This window comes from Natrix helvetica (assembly GCF_964273705.1).
Source record: "Natrix helvetica genome assembly, chromosome: 5".
Classification (NCBI taxonomy): domain Eukaryota; kingdom Metazoa; phylum Chordata; class Lepidosauria; order Squamata; family Natricidae; genus Natrix; species Natrix helvetica.
The window spans coordinates 143,654,872-143,673,952 of record NC_138551.1 but is presented as its reverse complement, the minus strand read 5'-3'; the positions used below and the strand labels follow the sequence as shown (position 1 = coordinate 143,673,952).

General features: G+C 47.4%; 1 protein-coding gene across 8 annotated transcripts in view; it reads left to right on the top strand.

Moving 5' to 3' along the window:
• Positions 1 to 12,769, top strand: part of ARHGEF10L (Rho guanine nucleotide exchange factor 10 like) — a 128,233-nt gene extending 115,464 nt beyond the window's left edge. For all 8 annotated transcript variants that reach the window (XM_081954605.1, XM_081954599.1, XM_081954598.1 and 5 more), the window contains 3 exons: positions 3,228 to 3,402; positions 9,930 to 10,052; positions 11,701 to 12,769. In XM_081954605.1, coding sequence (XP_081810731.1) covers positions 3,228 to 3,402; positions 9,930 to 10,052; positions 11,701 to 12,242 — 840 coding nt within the window. In that variant the 3' untranslated portion in view covers positions 12,243 to 12,769. The remainder of the gene's footprint in view (positions 1 to 3,227; positions 3,403 to 9,929; positions 10,053 to 11,700) is intronic.
• Positions 12,770 to 19,081: the final 6,312 nt, after the last annotated feature.

The window sequence follows — 19,081 nt, the reverse complement described above, 5'->3', positions numbered from 1 at the left end:
ACAGTGCAGGGGGTTGGACTAGAAGACCTCCACGGTCCCTTCCAACTCCATTATTCTCATAATTCTATAACCCCAGATCAGTTAACTAGTGGCACAGAAGCTGCCTTCGGAAGTTGTGTGTGCGCACCAATACTGGAGGTTTTTAAGAAGGGACTGGACAGTCACTTGTCTGGAATGGTGTAGGGTCTCCTGCTCGTGCAGGGGGTCAGACTAGAAGACCTCCAAGGTCCCTTCCAAGTCTGTTATTCTCTGTTCCAAAATTTCTCCTGTCTGGTGCTTTGACTCCTCAGGGCTGGCCACTGTGTGGCACTGTCCCTGCGTGGATGCAGGTGCCCACTCAGAATGGCAGAGATGCCCTCTCCCTCTTTCTCCTGCTCCTTTCTCCCTACTTTTTCGGGCAATGCTGGATTTAACAGCATCATTTGCGCCCTACCCGTGCAAATATCCGCCACCCTACAAAGGTTTTCCATTCTATTCTTCATTAGACAAACTCATGCCCGGTTTGGGGATGCTCTCCCTGTGCCAGTTGTGACTTCAGATTGAACCAATGCTGCACGTTGGCACAGAGAAGGATGACTGGCCATCCCAGTTCCTCTGTAGAGGGAGTAGCCAAATTGACACACATAGATACATGCAGTGGTGGGATTCAAACATTTTTACTACTGGTTCTGTGGGCGTGGCTTAGTGAGTGTGGCAGGGGAATGTTTCTGCAAAATCCCCATTCCCTCCCCACTCCAGGGGAAGGATACAGCAAAATCCCCATTCCCTCCCCACTCCAGGGGAAGGATACTGCAAAATCTTCATTCCCTCCCCACTCCTGAGGAAAGGATACTGCAAAATCCCATTCCTGGGGGAAGGATACTGCAAAATCCCCATTCCCTCCAAACCCCTGGGAAAGGATACTGCAAAATCTACATTCCGCCCCCTCCCGGGGAAGGATATTGCAAAATCCACATCCTTCCCCACTCCAGGGGAAGGATACTGCAAAATCCCCATTCCTTCCCCACTCCAGGGTAGGGATACTGCAAAATCCACACACACCCCCACTCCAGGGGAAGGATATTGCAAAATCCACATTGCTTCCCCACTCCAGGGGAAGGATACTGCAAAATCCCCATTCCCTCCCCACTCCAGGGGAAGGATACTGCAAAATCCCCATTCCCTCCCCACTCCAGGGGAAGGATACTGCAAAATCCCCATTCCCTCCACACTCCAGGGGAAGGATACTGCAAAATCCCCATTCCCTCCCCACTCCAGGGGAAGGATACTGCAAAATCCCCATTCCCTCCCCACTCCAGGGGAAGGATACTGCAAAATCCCCATTCCCTCCACACTCCAGGGGAAGGATACTGCAAAATCCCCATTCCCTCCCCACTCCAGGGGAAGGATACTGCAAATCCATTCCCTCACCCTCCAGGGGAAGGATACTGCAAAATATTTATTCCCTCCCCACTCCTGAGGAAAGGATACTGCAAAATCCCATTCCTGGGGGAAGGATACTGCAAAATCCCCATTCCCTCCAAACTCCTGGGGAAGGATACTGCAAAATCTACATCCCCCCCCCTCCCGGGGAAGGATACTGCAAAATCTTTATTCCCTCCCCACTCCTGAGGAAAGGATACTGCAAAATCCCATTCCTGGGGGAAGGATACTGCAAAATCCCCATTCCCTCCAAACTCCTGGGGAAGGATACTGCAAAATCTACATCCCCCCCTCCCGGGGAAGGATATTGCAAAATCCTCATTTCTTCCCCATTCCAGGGGAAGGATACCACAAAATCCACATCCCCCCACAACTCCTGGGGAAGGATACTGCAAAATCCCCATTCCCTCCCCACTCCAGGGGAAGGATACTGCAAAATCCCTATTCCCTCCACACTCCTGGGGGAAGGATACTGCAAAATCCCCATTCCCTCCCCACTCCAGGGGAAGGATACTGTAAAATCCCCATTAGAAATAGAAGTAGAAATTTAATTTGTTAGCCGCACCCTCTCCGCAAGGGACTCGGGGCGGCGTACAATAAAGTATACATACATACATATAAACATAAAAATACACACATATACATACATATACATACATGCATGGAGGAGGTAATAATTAAAAATACATTACATTACTAATAATAAAAATTAAATTAGTCATTAAAATACCCCGAAATAATAATACAATTTAAAAAAGGACTGTCAGGAGGATATGGATGGAACTACGGTTGAGCCAGGCCGGATAATTGAAAAAGGTGGGTCTTGAGCTTTACACGGAAGGAGCGGAGATCGGAGGTAATCCTAATGTCGAGGGGGAGGTCATTCCACAGGGCTGGGCCCATCACAGAGAAGGCCCTGCTCCTGGGTGTCGCCCCCCGACACTGTTTAGCGGATGGCACCCGGAGAAGTCCCTCTCTGTGTGAGCGGACTCCTGGGGGAAGGATACTGCAAAATCCCCATTCCCTCCCCACTCCAGGGGAAGGATACTGCAAAATCCCCATTCCCTCCCCACTCCTGGGGAAGGATACTGCAAAATCCCCATTCCCTCCCCACTCCAGGGGAAGGATACTGCAAAATCTCCATTCCCTCCCCACCCCACTATCCTTCTTTCCAGCTTCGTTCTCCTGTGCAGGGCAACAGAAGAAGGCCCAGCCAATCAGCTGGGACTCAGGAGGCAAAGAACAGTTTGGGGGCAGGGGCAGCCAGAGGTGGTATTTGCCAGTTCTGCGAACTACTCAAACTTTCCACTACCTGTTCTCCAGAAACCGGTATACAGAGCGAAGGCCCAGCTATCCTTAGGGAAGATGAAATCTGCTTTCCTTTTCATATAGAAACAATGCCTCAGTTTCCTTTCTTTCTCCGTTGCCACCTCTGTCTCTTGCCGTCTCCTCCTTCTGCTTGGCACTTTGTTGTCAGGTGGCATTCACTGCCTTGTCAACACTAATGCAAGGTTTTACGTCTCCCCAGCCGCCCAGCGGGATTGATCGGAGCTCTGCTTTTACAGAGAGACATGTTGAGGTACTTAAATGCCACCGCGGAAAGGGTTGTGTCAGCATTTTCCGGGTAATATTCCGAGTTTGTAACAGTGGCATTAAAAAGGGGGCTGCTCCCACCTTCTGTCCTGCCTAAAAGGGAACACGTTTCCTCGTGGGATGTGAGAAAGCATCACTCACACACAAAAGCTGCACAACCCGTTCGCTTCGTTGCCCGCCGATGTCCGATTCTCCCTTTTCTTCGTCCACAGCAAATATTCGAGGTCCACCCGGAAGAGGAGAGCAACGTGACCCATATGATCAAGGCCGGCAGTGGGGTGTGGATGGCCTTCTCCTCGGGGTCTTCCATACGTCTCTTCCACACGGAGACGTTGGAGCTTCTGCAGGACATCAACGTGGCTACGCGAACTACCGCGGTCCTCCCAGGTAGGCTGAAATACTGGAAACCATAAAGGTCGACGGCAGGAAAAACCAATTCAGGTTGTCCTTGAGTTGTGACTGTAATTGAGCCCGGTCGTAAAGCAGGTCATCCCTTGACTGGACCCAATTTTATGAACTACTATTTATTTATAGGGGGGAAATGTGCAGACCAAACGTAATTTCTAATGTTGGATTTTCCCCCTTACCGAAGTAAGGCACCTTGTGAAGTACTGTGAAGCCGTTACCATGGCAACTCCATTGCGCTGCACAGTAGAAGCCATTTTACGTTAGTACGGTAGAAGCCGTTTTAAGGCACAACAGGCTGTATCTTAACAAACACACACCCCGAGGGGTGTTAGGGATGTCTTACCCCCACAATATTTGTTTCCAGAGAGTAAGTCATCTGTGTACCACGTTTGGTTGAAATTGCTCCAGGCGTTCCAGAGTTATGCTGGTACACACATACGTTTTTATATTTATAGAAGATTTGCAGCAGTTAAGCAAAACAACATGGTCTTTAAGCCACCTCCTGGAAAAAAACATTGTAAATCTCGATCAAATGCAGTTATGTGATTACCGGGAAGTCATGGTAGACGTCAGGAACCAATCATAAGTAGGTTTGGGGGATTTGTAGTAACTTCAAACGGTCGCTAAACAGTTGGCCATACGTCGAGGACTACCTGTACAGTTGGGTAGCCCTGGAATTCTCTTCTGCTACCCATTATTCTCTGAAATACAAGGAACAGGTTGTCCCCATGAATAGGTCTGTCCAAGAATAGAATATTCTAGCTCCAGATAATCTGGGTTCTCTATCTTGCACGGATATTCGAGTTGGTTTCCCTGCGCACAGCTGAGGGTTGGACTAGATGACCTCTGGAAGACCTGCTGACTCTCACCATTTGTGGAAAATTATTCTAGATTGCTGCATTTACACACCTTAAAAAGATCTCAGGCCCTCTCAACAAACACAACGGGTATTTTTTACAACGTGACAGATGATGAGATGCTGTCTTACCTGTACAGGTAAATGCCCAGGTATCTATCGCCCACTTAATCCCCCCTACCCCAGATCTCCCCAATTTTAATCCTACATCAGTCTAGCCACTGTTTGGGTGTGTGAGGAAGCTCCCCTGTTCTGACCGAGGCTCCCCAAGAGCCTGAAGAAAACTCCTTGTCCCAACAAAAAACCCTTTTATTAATTGACTCTGAATTCTGCTCATTCACATCCAGCTTTCAAGGGGGGATTTTTCAGTCACAGACCTTCTCTGGCTTGGAGAGCTGCCAGGCCGATATCTGCAGAACTTGGCAAGGAGTCTCGGAAACTCACGAACCAATTCAGCGAACTAATAGTCTCCTGCAAACTCCACACCCCTTTCGCTCCTCTTTTATGTCCTCTGGGAGGGGCCATTCATCGTCCACCTGTGGCCATCCTCCCAAGTCAACCCCTGTTCTCTAGCGGTTGCCTTCATCTGGCAACTCTGCACATGTGCACACTGGGAACAGGCTCCAGCTGTTCTTCTGCCCCACTGATGTCTGACTCCGAAGGCAGCTGATAACTGGCATACGGCCCTGGCCCTGTCTCTGCCTCCGACACAGAGCCCTCATCAGAGCCTTCCCCAGACTCCAGGACTGGCCCAGGTTCCTCCCCAACCTCCTCACTGTCCAAATCTGCTGCCAGTTCCACTGGTGGGCCACAACATCTGTATGTATTTATGGATTCTAGAGGTACTCAGAAGCCATCAAGAAGAGCTGCTTTCTTGAATCTGTAATCTCGAATCTGTAATATCTGCAGAACTTGGCCAGGAGTCTCGGAGAGCCACCAACCAATGAAGTAAACTAATTGTCTCCTGCAAACTCCCCTCCCCTTTCGCTCCTCTTTTATTTCCTCTGGGAGAGGCCATTCATCGTCCACCTGTGGCCTTCCTCCCAAGTCGACCCTTGTTCCTTAGCTGTTTCCTTCGTCTGGCATCTCTGTGCATGCGCACACTGGGAATAGGCTCCAGTTGTTCTTCTGCTCCACTGATGTCTGACTCCGAAGGCAGCTGATAACTGGCATACGGCTCTGGCCCCCTCTCTGCCTCAGACACAGAGCCCTCATCAGAGCCTTCCCCAGACTCCAGGACTGTCCCATGTTCCTCCCCAACCCTCCTCACTGTCCGAATCTGCTGCCAGCTCCGCTGACGGGCCACCACATCCCCAAAGTTTCTTCCTGTTCATAACATGTATTAGTTGGAAAAGACGCTAACGAACGTCTTCTGAGTTTTGAGTTCTATTTTTCTGGAATCTATTTACTGGTTTCACCAATTCCTTCTCTTTTAATAAGGACTTGAAATGGGCACCTAGAAAATACATCAGGTGCCCCCCCCCCAAACCCCCGTGTGGCAAATGCAGCCCTGGGCACGCGGCCCAGAGTGGCATGAAGGAGGGAGGATTTTCGGCTTCGCGAAGGGGGAAAAAGTGGCCGATTAAAGCCACTGTAAATTCTTCATTAATCTTTTCCTTTCCCCCTCCCTCCCTTCCCTTCTCTCTTTCCTACTCCTTAGCAAGAAGTAATTGTATAATTAGTGCTTAAATGCATTACTTGTATTAAGTGTTTGGTAGTTGCTTTCTTTTTTTTCCCCCTCTCTCCTTTAAAAAAAAAAATGTCGTGCAAGAGCCGTATTTTAAAAAATTTATCATGGCAGCTCTGTAAGTATTTTTTGTATTAATGTATTTTTGAACTTAAGCCCCCCTCATTTTTTTTAACTAGACAGGCTATTAATAAAGGCTTCTGCCTAACAGAGGCAGCCTTTTTAAATTTGTATATTGGCTGATAGGTTGCTTGGTCTGACATTGGAGCTTTAAGTCTGCGGATGAAATATTTATTTGTCTCCAGCACTCAGAATGACAGAATAACAGAGCTGGAAGGGACCTTGGAGGTCTTCTAGTCCAACCCCCTGCTCAAGCAGGAGACCCTATGCCCTATACTCCTCCCTTCCTCTTTGATTTTTGGGGGTGAAAAGGGGGTTAGAGGGTGTTTCAAAATTCTGCTGCTGAATTCAGAGGGGTTTGTTCGCCAAAGTTGAATAAATAGCTGGTCGTCCCTTTTATCCTCCAAACAACCCTTGAAGGTAGGCCAATAGAGTCCCTCCGTTAAGGGATTCGAACCGCCAAACTGCCGACCTTTCTGATTGACAAGCTCAGAGCCACGTAACGGAGTGAGCTCCTGAGACTTGTCCCAGCTTCTGCCAACCTAGCAGTTCGAAAGCACGTTAAAAAATGCAAGTAGAAAAATAGGAACCACCTTTGGTGGGAAGGAAACAGTGTTCTGTGCGCCTTCGGGAGTTGAGTCATGCCGGCCACATGACCACGGAGACATCTTCGGACAGCGCTGGCTCTTCGGCTTTGAAACGGAGATGAGCACCGCCCCCTAGAGTCAGGAACAACTAGCACATATGTGCGAGGGGAATCTTTACCTTTATTACCGATTTTACTTCCTTCCCTGCTTCCAAATTCTCCAGGGTTTTTTTTTTCAACCCCAATTTGCAATTAAAATACATCATAAAAGGCGGAGGGGAACATGGAAAAAAAAAACCAGGCTCTTTTTTCCCCCCAAGATATGGGGGGGGGGGTTTCCTGGATTAAAGCAGGGGGCCCTCCAGTTGGATAGAAGTCCAGAGGGAACTCTGTGCATGCTCAGGGACGTCAACCTGCAAGGCGATGAGAATGATTCAGCCTTTTTGCTGGTGCCTTTCCCCCCACCCCACCCCCAAAGAGGCTTCCCAGGGCTGGATATACTTTTTGTATTAGCTTTTTCATTATAAAATTTCTAAGCCTCTGCTAGAGTTCGGGCTATAAATAAACAAGGAAAGGTCACAACGCATTTCCAACCGACGTCTTCTGGGCTCTGCGGAGGGTGGATTGATCTGAAATATCATTTTCTTGCGGCTGGGCCCTCTGGTTTTTTTTCCTCGGCTTTGCCAGATGGTTCAAACAGCATCCAAAACCACTTGGTCATCCTTTCTAATTAGACGGATTTGGAGGGGACGGGACCCACCCATACCTACATAACTACGTACCTATCTCTCTATCTCGATCTATGTCCATCTCTTTCCATATCTATCTATCTATCTATCTATCTATCTATCTATCTATCTATCTATCTATCTATCTATCTATCATCTATCTATCTATCTATCATCTATCTAGCTAGCTAGCTAGCTCTATCTCTATCTATCTATCTATCTATCTCTCTCTCTCTCTATCTATCTATCTATCTATCTATCTATCTATCTATCTATCTCTCTCTCTCTCTATTTCTATCTCTCATCTCTCTTTCTATCTATATCTCTTTCTATATCTATCTCTATCAATCTTTCTATCTATCTATCTGTCTCTATCTATTTCTATATATCTATTTCTATATATCTATTTCTATCTATCTATTTCTATCTATCTCATCTCTCTATATCTTTATCTCGATCTCTATCTCTTTCTATATCTATCTTGATCTCTTTCTATCTCTATCAATCTCTATCTATCTATCTATCTATCTATCTATCTATCTATCTATCTATCTATCTATCTATCTATCTTCTCTCATCTCTCTTTCTAGCTATATCTCTTTCTATATCTATCTCTATCAATTTTTCTATCTATCTATCTGTCTCTATATCTATTTCTATATATCTATTTCTTTCTATCTATCTATCTATCTATCTATCTATCTATCTATCTATCTATCATCTATCTATCTATCTATCTATCTATCTATTTCTATCTATCTCATCTCTATATCTTTATCTATCTCGATCTCTATCTCTTTCTATATCTATCTTGATCTCTCTCTCTCTATCTCTATCTCTCTCTCTCTCTCTATCTATCTATCTATCTCATCTCTCTCTCCCCTCTCTCCCTCCCTCCCTCTCTATCTCATCTCTCCTCTCCCCCTCCCCCCCATTCTCTCACTATCTTTCTTGTTCTGATAACTGGATTTGTGGCCAATATCGATGGACGCCTGTCTGGGTTTTAAAAAATGTGAGCGGCTTTGGGAAGGCAGGTTTTGTGTGGGGAAGCCAGGTTTGCGAGAATAAATTAATTAAAATTAGATAAGGCAGCCTCTTCTCTGGATCGATGCTGGGTTTGGGCCTGGGTGGGTTTGGGGCCGTGGAGAGGTAGCTGTCTGCTGAAATGGGGGGTGGAGGCCTCCTCCCCCCCCCCCGGAGAATCTTCAATTTTTCCTTTGCATTGGTCCTCGGCTTACGACCACAATTGAGCCCAACATTTCTGTTGCTAAGCAAGACAGTTGTTGAGTGAGTTTTGCCCCACGGTACGATCTTTCTGGCCACCGTCATTAAGTGAGCTGCTGCCGTTGTTCAGTTAGGAATACGGTTGTTAAGCGAAATTGGATTTCCCCGTTGACGGAAGGTCACAAAAGGGGAATCAAATGACACCCCCCCCCCTGGGATTGGGGGGGTATTTCCATCATCATCCAGTTGCCCAAGCATCCAAATTTTGAGTCACGCGACCCCGGGGATGCTGCAACCATCGTAAGTGTGAAAAACGGTCATAAACCCAGTGCTGTTTGTCACTAAGCAAACAGTTGTAAGTCGAAGACTCCCTGTAGTTATGACGATGTGCCAGTGTCACGTGATCGCTAATTGTGACCTAGCCAGATTCCAACGAGCCAAGTGAATGGGAAAAGCCGAGTCACTTAACAACCATGGTGATTTGCTTAATCGTCTTCTTTGAATGACCTCAGAATCCTTTTTGGGGTGGAGTCTGGGCAACTGAATTGAACGGACTTTTTTTTTACTGGCCAGATGCCTTTCCTGTTGCCGATGCGGAGTTTCGTTCAGCAGATATATTCCCATGGTGCCCAGAGAGAGAAATATCTGCCTCTACCTAGGATCAAACTCTCAACCTCCTGGTTGTGAGGCGAGAGCTCCACCTCTAGGCCACCGCAGGCGATTTGCTTCATGACCGTAGCAAAAACCATAACATTGGGTGTGACTCTCTTAATTCACGCTTAGCAACGGAAGTTCCACTTCCAATTATGGTCGTAAGTTGAAGACTCCCTATACGCTCTGCAAACTCAGGACGATTTCTTTCAAGAGGGCGGAGGAGGAAGAAGGAAGTGGTTTTCTCTCCCTTTTGCAAGCCAGGAGGAGAAGCTGTGGCTCCCAGGGTACGGAGTCCATTCCCACCGCTCAGGATGATGGTCTTTAGATGGCGGAGAACCCCGGCAGACCAGGTGTCAGCAACTTGCGGCTCCGGAGCTGCATGTGGCACTTTCATCCCTCTGCTGCAGCTCCCTGTCGCCGATCGGCTTCACAGTTGATAGGGCTTTCAGTTAGGACAGGTAGAGGAAAAAGGAAGCCGCGCTAGGAGGAGACTCTATGGTGGTGGGGGGGACCGGACTTCCGGTCGGCTCCAGAATTGAACGGGGGGCTTCTATGGTGGCTCTGAGTGTTTAATGTTGCTGACCCCCGCCCCAGACGAAGCAGAAGCTTCCTTCTTCCGCTTAACGGCCGGTTCCTTCTTTCGTTCTGCAGGGCAGAAGAATGTCCGAGTCACCAGCCTTCTCATCTGCCAGGGCCTGCTCTGGATTGGCACCGACCAAGGCATTCTGGTTCTGTTGCCCGTGCCCAGGCTGGAGGGGATCCCCAAAATCACAGGTAAGGCGGAAGAGGCCACCTTGATCACAGGGAGGGAGTCCTAAGGACGCTTGAAGCCTCTTTGCCGTAATCCAGTTTTTTTTTAATCTTTCCTGGCTTGGCATGCAAGACTCACCCAAGTTTTCTTGCTCTCTTTTGCGGCGAGAGATTCTCGCAGATTTGATCTCGCGGAAGAATCGATTTGGAGGGTGGAATGTCTCTTTTGCTTTGCAATTGTTCCTTTCCCCATCTTCCTTCCTTCCTTTCTCTTCCTCTTTAGCTCTCTCTCTCTCTCTCTTTCTCTATATCTACATCTTTGACCCTCTATCTCTTTCCCTTTCCCTCTCTCTATATCTTTCTCTTTCTTTATTCCTTTCCTTCTCTGTCTCCTTCCTTCTCTCTATATATATCTTTCTCCTTCTCTATATCTTTCTATCTCTCTGTCTTTATCTTTCTCCGTCTATATCTTTATCTCTTTCTATCTCTCTATCTGTCTTTCTCTATCTTTCTCTGTCTCTATATCTTTATCTCCTTCTTTATATCTTTAGCTCTTTCTATCTCTCTACCTATCTTTCTCTATTCCTTTCCTTCTCTGTCTCCTTCCTTCTCTCTATATATCTTTTTCTTTCTCTATATCTTTATCTGTCTCTCTCTTTCTCTATATCTACATCTCTGTCCCTCTATCTCTTTCCCTTTCCCTCTCTCTATATCTTTCTCTTTCTCTATCCCTTTCCTTCTCTCTCCTTCCTTCTCTCTCTCTATATCTTTCTCCTTCTCTATATCTTTATCTCTTTCTATCTCTCTATCTGTTTTTCTCTATCTTTCACCGTCTCTATATCTTTATCTCCTCCTCTATATCTTTATCTCTTTCTATATCTCTATCTTTCTCTATTCCTTTCCTTCTCTGTCTCCTTCCTTCTCTATATATCTTTTTCTTTTTCTATATCGTTATCTGTCTCTCTCTCTTTCTTGTCCTTTTCTCCTCTTTCTATATCTCCTTCTCCTTCTCTATATCTTTATCTCTTTCTATTTATTTTTCTCTATTCCTTTACATCTCTTTCTCAGTTATAACAATTAATCAGTGGAACACTTGCCTCCAGAAGTTGTGAATGCTCCAACACTGGACATTCTTAAGAAGATGTTGGATAACTATTTCTCTGAAATGTTATAGGGTTTCCTGCCTATAAGCAGGGGGTTGGACTAGAAGACCTCCAAGGTCCATTCCAACTCTTTTATTCTATTCCATTCTATTCTTCTTCTTTTCTCTATATCTCTTTCTCCTTTATATCTTTCTCTCTCTCTTTTTCTCTCTATTCCTTTCCTTCTCTTTCTCCTTCTCTATAACTTTATCTCTTTCTATCTCTCTCTTTATCTCTTTCTATATTCCTTTCATTCTCTCTCTTTCTCTTTATTCCTTTCTTTCTCTTCCTCTTCCTCTCTCTTTGTCTTCCTCTTTTTCCTTCTTCTCTTCTCCTTCTCTTCTGCATGACTCCTTGTCGCTTCTGCTCAGAGATAACAACCGAATTTCTCTGCGTTTTGGAGAAATGACTTTCCTTCCCAAATCTCTCCGGCTTCGGCTGGCGCGGCTGTGGATCCAACTCTTCTTCGGAGTTTGGCTCATCTCTAGCAGCCTTTCTATTTAATCAAAAGCCTTCTCTTCATTGCCCAGGGAAGGGGATGGTTTCGCTCAACGGCCACTGGGGCCCCGTGGACTTCCTGGCCGTGGCCTTCAGCACTCTGGCTCCCGAGGTCTTGAAGAGCGACAAAGAAGATGAAGCGACCGCAGATGGAGGGCCATTGGCGGAGGACATGCACCCCAGCCCAGGAGCTCGCACCTCCGATGTGTCCGCCCCAGAGAGTTCCTCCACCAGGGAAATCCGTAAAAAGGGCATCCTTCTGCAGTACCGGCTCCGATCCACGAATCACTTACCCGGGCAGTTGCTTTCTGTGAAGGACACGCCTTCGCCAGCCGGCGTGAATTCTTTGGAACACACTGAGGAAGACGGCTCCATCTATGAAATGGCGGATGATCCGGACATTTGGGTCCGAAGCCGGTCGTGCGCGAAGGAGTCTCACCGGAAGGAGATCTCTTCCCTGGCTGTGATTTCGGGAGGAAGGGGTTACCGCAACTTCAACGCCAACGGCCAGCCCCCGTCGAGCAGCGAAAGCGACAGCACATTACTCCTGTGGCAAATCCCGTTGATTTTATAGCGCGGTTGTTTTCGCTTTTTCCCCCCTTACGTTTTCGGCATGGAATGGTGGACGACGGGGACCACCGGGGAGGGGAGGGACACATATGGCTATTGAGCCCACCAGATTTTTAACCGATTTCGTAGTCTCCAAATTCCCCCCTCGCCCAGCGGTGTTTTGACAGCCGCCGACTCTGAAGCTGACACCCCCTCTTTTTCGCACCTCGGATCTTGACTCCAGCGAAGACTTCCAATTTTCTTTCCGTGAACTTTTCCAGGTTTCATAGGAAAACTGCACACTCCCTGCAGGTTTTGGAAGGGGCAGATGAATTCCCCCACCCACCCTCCCCGGGTGTTTTCCCTTCCCAAGGAGGGACATACGGGTTTGGTTTACCCTCTGTGTGAATATCCGACCTACAAATATATATAGAGACAGACACATACACACTTAATATAAAAGTGCTGTATATTATTAAATTGTACAAATGAAATCTGTATATATTGGGGGCAGAAATAAAGTGGTAGGAAGACCTTCCAGCTCAACAAGAAGCTCTGCTCTTGGTTATTCCCACTGGGCTTTGGCTTGAAGTTGGCTGTCTTATTTGTTGTTGTTAGTTGCAAAGTCATGTCTGACCCATGGACCACGTTCCTCCAGGCCTTCCTGTCCGCTACCATCCTCCGGAGTCCATTTAAACTCACAACGACTTTTTGGATGACTCCATCCAGCCACCTCCTTCTCTGTCGTCCCCTTCTTCTTTTGCCCTCCATCGTTCCCAGCATGAGGCTCTTCTCCAGTGAGTCCTTCCTTCTCATCAGGTGGCCAAAGTACTTGAGTTTCCTCTTCGGGATCTGGCCTTCTAAAGAGCAGTCAGGGTTGATCTCCTCCAGGACTGACCGGTTGGATCGCCTTGTAGTCCAAGGGACTCGCAGGAGTCTTCTCCAGCACCAGAGTTCAAATGCCTCCATTCTTTGGTGCTTGGCCTTCCTTATGGCCCACCTTTCACAGCCATCCATTGCAACTGGGGAAACCATCGCCTTGACTAAATGCACTTTTGTTGGCAGGGTGATGTCTCTGCTTTTTAGGATGCTGTCTAGATTTGCCATGGCTTTCCTCCCCAGGAGCAAGCCTCTTTTAATTTCTTGGCTGCAGTCCCCATCTGTGGTGGTCTTGGAGCCCAGGAAAATAAAATCGGTCACTCCCTCCATTTCTTCCCCATCTATTTGCCAGGGATTGAGAGGGGCCGGATGCCATGATCTTAAGTTTTCTTACGGTTGAGTTTCAATCAAATCAAATCAAATCAAATCAAACTTTTATTTATAAACAGCACCCTTTCCTAAGCAGGACTCGGGGCGGTGTACAGTCATTATTAAAAACCATATACATAGCAAAATAGAATACATATACATAAAACATAGACATAGACGGAGGAGGTAAAAAATATACTGTACCATATTTAATTAAAATACAAATAAGATTAAAATTCCCTTAAAAATTCCACAATAAGATGTTTGCCAGGAGGTGAAAGATGGAGCTATTAATCGGCTAAGCCAGCTAATTGGTGGGTCTTAAGCTTCTGTCGGAAGGAGCGGAGGTCGTTAGCAGTTCTAATATCGGGGGGGGAGGTCATTCCAGAGGGTTGGGCCCATCACAGAGAAGGCTCTACTCCTAGGCGCCACCCGTTGGCACTGCTTGGCGGATGGCACCTGGAGGAGTCCCTCCCTGTGAGAGCGAATAGGTCGTAGAGATGTGTGAGGTGAGATGCGATCCCGCAGGTAACTAGGTCTAGTTTCATGCCAGCTTTTGCACTCTCCTCCTTCACCCGCCTCAAGAGGCTCTTTAGCTCCTCCTCACCAGGCCCGTCTTATGAGATGCCAGGAAAATTCTCAAACCAATACTAAAAAAATATATGCAGCCGCTGCCCCTTAGCGGGCACCCTGCTGCCAACCACTACAGATGCGGGAGACGCGGAGATCGCCTCCGCTGGGTTTGCTGGGCTCTTGGAGATCTGAGGACATCTCTGCTTTTATTTTATTATTTTCACGTGGTTGTTTTTTCCTGCAAAGTTTCCCAAGGCAGGATCTCCCCAGGAAAAGGAGGGGAGCGGCTTTTAGGGAGAATACAACCGAAGCGGAGAAGCAGATCCATAAATATTGTGTGAGATGGATGCACGGACAGGACCGTGAGGATGGCAGCGATCAATAGGTAACGGAGACTCCTATCTGTTGAGCCCCGCCAGCGGAGCTGGCAGCAGATTCGGACAGTGAGGAGGTTGGGGAGGAAGATGGGCCAATCCTGGAGTTTGGGGAAGGCTGTGATGAGGGCTCTGGGTCAGAGGCAGAGAGGGGGCCAGGGCCATTTGCCAGTTATCAGCTGCCTTCAGAGTCAGACATCTGTGAGGCGGAAGAACAGCTGGAGCCTGTTCCCAGTGTGCGCATGCGCAGAGTTGCCAGACGAAGGGAAAAGCTAAAGAACAGGGGTCAACTTGGGAGTAAGGCCACAGGTGGATGGGGAACGGCCTCTCCCAGAGGAAATAAAAGAGGAGCAAAAGGGGAGTGGAGTTTGCAGGAGGCCATTAGTTCCCTTCATTAGTTCCTGACTCTCCGAGACTCCGGGCCAAGTTCTGCAGATGTCAACCTGGCAGCTCTCCAAGCCTGGTGAGGTCTGTGACCGTAAATCCTCCCTGGAAAGACTTTGCTGGATGTGATTGAGCACAATTCGCAGTCAATTCATAAAAGGAGTTTTTGTCGGGACAAGGAGTTTGCTTCAGGCCCTCGGGAAGCCTCGGTTAGAACGCTATCAATAAATTCAGATTTATTTCTTTTTTTTTAAAAAAAAAAGTCCTGATCCCCAAGCAGGGACGCAGACCGGCGGGCCTCCCTGGAAGGCCATTGCGATGAAGGAACGTGCACCCCAGGGAGGGTTGAGTTGGGCCACCCTGAGCTTGCAGGAAGCCCCCCCTCCCCTCCCCAATTACCACTAAACTGCAGAACTTTGAGAAAGGAAAATCAGAACGGCTGATGCAATTATATTCCAACCGAACAGGGAGCCCGTCATGGGGAGAGGGCCAGGATAGAATCGCGCGCAGTACTGTTCCCCAGCTGCGCTCAGTCCGGTATCCGACGCTTCGATAAGGCTCCCAAATTTCATTTCATTTTCGGCTTTCAATTATATTCTTAGCAACTCAACCTTGAGTTGAGTCATCTCCGTTGCCGCTGCCTTCGGTAGAAGGACTATTACCAGATGTACATGATTTCCACAGCTTATTTTTTGCCCCCTCCCCTAATTAGACATTAAATGCATGTAGCATCTCTTCTTCTTTTTTATTTTCCCCTTAAAAAGTCTGCTCCAGATTAAGCTGTCTCTCCACTGCCTTCCCTCCTCCCCACAACACACACACACAACCCATTTCTTGGCTGGTTGCTTCGGCTTGACGGAGAGAGATAGAGGGGGGGGTCTGTGTGCATCCCCCATCTCTTAACCCTGAGCATTTTACATCAGTCACAGGCCATTATCAAACCTTGCAGGAGACAATAACGTATTACGTGGAGATTCATTAAAGTGTCAATACAATTACACAAGCAAGCATCAGGTCCGTTCACCTCCTTGGCCGCTGCGCTGCCTTTACGCAGTCGGGGTGGGGTGGGGAGCCCGACTGCGCGTAAAAAACGACAAGGTATTTCGCCCGGCTGCTTCTCCCTGCTTTCAACGGGCTTTAAAAGAGAGCCCGATCGGACCGCTAGGTTGGCAGAAGCTGGGACAAGTCACGGGAGCTCACTCTGTTACACGGCGCTAGGGATTCGAACCGCCAAACTGCCGACCTTTCTGTCCGACGAGCTCAGAACAGGGATGGTGAATCTTTTCGGCACCCAGTGCCCAAACTACAATGCGTGTGGAAACCCCAAAACCAGCTGCGTAGCGGACAGCTGGTTTTCGGGTTTCCGGCATGCTCGTGCACAGAGGGCAGCTAGTTTTTGCGCGCACCGGAAACCCCGAAGCTGGCCAACGTGCGCATACCTGTTTTGGGGGGGTCTTTTCCAGGCTATTTTTCAGGCCTGAAAGAGAGAGAATGAAAGGAATACAGAAAGAGATAGAGAAAGAGAGATAGGGATAGAAAGAGATGAAGATATAGAGAAGGAGAAAGATAGAGAAGGAAGGGAATAGAGAAAGAGATGAAGGAGGAAAGAAAGAAAGAAAGAAAGAAAGAAAGAAGAAAGAAAGAAAGAAAGAAAAAGAAAGAAAGAAAAGAAAAGAAAGAGGAAGAATAGAATGGAATAGAATAGAATAACCGAGTTGGAAGGGACCTTGGAGGTCTTCTAGTCCAACCCCCTGCCTAGGCAGGAAACCCTATACCGTTTCAGACAAATGGCTATCCAACATCTTCTTAAAGACTTCCAGTGTTGGGGCATTCACAACTTCTGGAGGCAACTTCTGTTCCACTGATTAATTGTTCTCACTGTGGAAGTTTCTCCTCAGTTCTAAGTTGCTTCTCTCCTTGATTAGTTTCCACCCATTGCTTCTTGTTCTACCCTCAGGTGCCTTGGAAAATAGTTTGACTCCCTCTTCTTTGTGGCAACCCCTGAGATATTGGAAGACCGCTATCATGTCTCCCCTAGTCCTTCTTTCTCTTAAGCTAGACATACCTAGTTCCTGCAACCGTTCTTCATATGTTTTAGTCTCCAGTCCCCTAATCATCTTTGTTGCTCTTCTCTGCACTCTTTCGAGATTAAATGATGATAATAATGATAATAAATAAATACAATAAAATAAATAAAAGATAAAGCATGTCATCAATGATACCCATTGTCATCGAGGCATTTGGCGCCATGTCCAAGAATTTTATAAGATGCATCAACAAATTGCAGCTTCCTGCAAATAACCCCAGCGGAACTGCAAAAAACTGCGCCGCGGGGAACATCGTATATTTTAAGAAGGTCCTTGGCTGATACCTAGGATGCTGGCAGCAACCCGTATCAACCATCAGTGCCAATATCTGTGATGCATTTTTGAATGTTCAGTTGGCTGAGTTTCATGTTTAGTGACTGAAGTAAATAATAATAATAATAAACATCCCGAGAATAGGATGTGCTGTTGATGGGAAGCATTTACAAGAAGTTGACTTGGGGGGGAGAAAAAAGACTCGTCTCTTAGGCTGTCTAAACCCTTGCATTAAACCTAGGTACGTGCCACCTTTCCTTTTCAACAAAACCCCACAGGTGGATGCATTTCAAAATACGATGAAAACGAAACGTTGGTTACGGCTAAAAGCAGCTGCCTCGGTATATTTTGCAGCCCTCCAGCGAATATTTCGTAAAACTTACAAAAACCACTGTTTCCGGTTTTGAGTTGCCAAACGGCACTTGGAAATTTTTGTTGTTAGTTGCGAAGTTGTGTCCGATCCCATGGACAACATTCCTCCAGGCCTTCCTATCCTCTGCCATCCTCTGGAGACCATTTAAGCTCACGCCCGACTGCTTCGGTGACTCCATCCAGCCACCTCCTTCTCTGCCGTCCCCTTCTTCTTTTGCCCTCCATCTTTCCCAGCATGAGGCTCTTCTCCAGGGAGTCCTTCTTCCTTCTCATTAGGTGGCCAAAGTGTTTGAGTTTCCTCTTCAGGATCTGGCCTTCTAAAGAGCAGTCAGGGTTGATCTCCTCTAGGACTGACCGGTTGGATGGCCTTGCAGTCCAAGGGACTCGCAGGAGTCTTCCTCTCCAGCACCAGAGTTCAAAGGCCTCCATTCTTTGGCGCTCAGCCTTCCTTATGGTCCAACTTTCACAGCCATCCATTGCAAACTGGGAAAACCATCGCCTTGAGTAAACGCACTTGTGTTGGCAGGGTGATGTCTCTGCTTTTTAGGATGCTGTCTAGATTTGCTCAGAAATTAGGTTGGGGTTTTGGATTTCTTTTGCCTGTTCATTCTTTCCTCTGACTTAACATTTGGCTTCCCTATCCTTCCGAAGATTTCTCTCCTTCTCGAGCGGCTTCCTTCAGGCGAGGAAAGAGAACGGGTCACCTCTGATTTTTAAAATCCTCGGGCTAGTTTTGGGGGGCAGGGGATGGGGGCAGCACCCATCTCTCTCCAGCGATGGAAGACTCGGAGTTGCCTTTCTTCATAAGAAGCCATAAGAAGCATGTCTTTTGCTGGAACAAAGAAACACTCCATAGAAGAGAAAACAAACATGGGTTAATTGCTTCTGTGCCCATCTTCGCCTCCCCTCTTATCTCTGAAGTCAGCAAAATAGACTGCATAGCTTCAATAACCCACATTTAATGTCCATTTTGTGGGGGGTTGGGGCTGGGGGTTAATGTTTTAGTAAGTTGTGTGAACCCAGCCTGCTAGTCTGATAACTGTTAAGCTTTGGCACGAAGGCTGACTTCAACCGGTTGCCCCTTTCTCTCTCTGGCAAGAGAGACGATGAAAAAAGCCAATCCTTAAGAACTATTTATTTATTTCTATTTTATTCCGGATCTTTCGATGCTGCCTATTCCATACCGCTCCCAACAAGAAAGGTGAAGGTAAAGATTCCCCTCGCACATATGTGCCAGTCATTCCCGACTCTAGGGGGCCCAGCTCATCTCCGTTTCAAAGCCGAAGAGGCAGCGCTGTCCGAAGACGTCTCCGTGGTCACGTGGCCGGCATGACTAAATGCCGAAGGCGCACGGAACGCTGTTCCCTTCCCGCCAAAGGTGGTTCCTATTTTTCTACTTGCATTTTTTACCTGCTTTCGAACTGCTAGGTTGGCAGAAGCTGAGACAAGTCACGGGAGCTCACTCCATTACGCGGCCCTAGGGATTTGAACCATCGAACCGCCGACCTTTCTGATCGACAAGAAAACGAAGCGTTAAAAACGACCCAAATAGT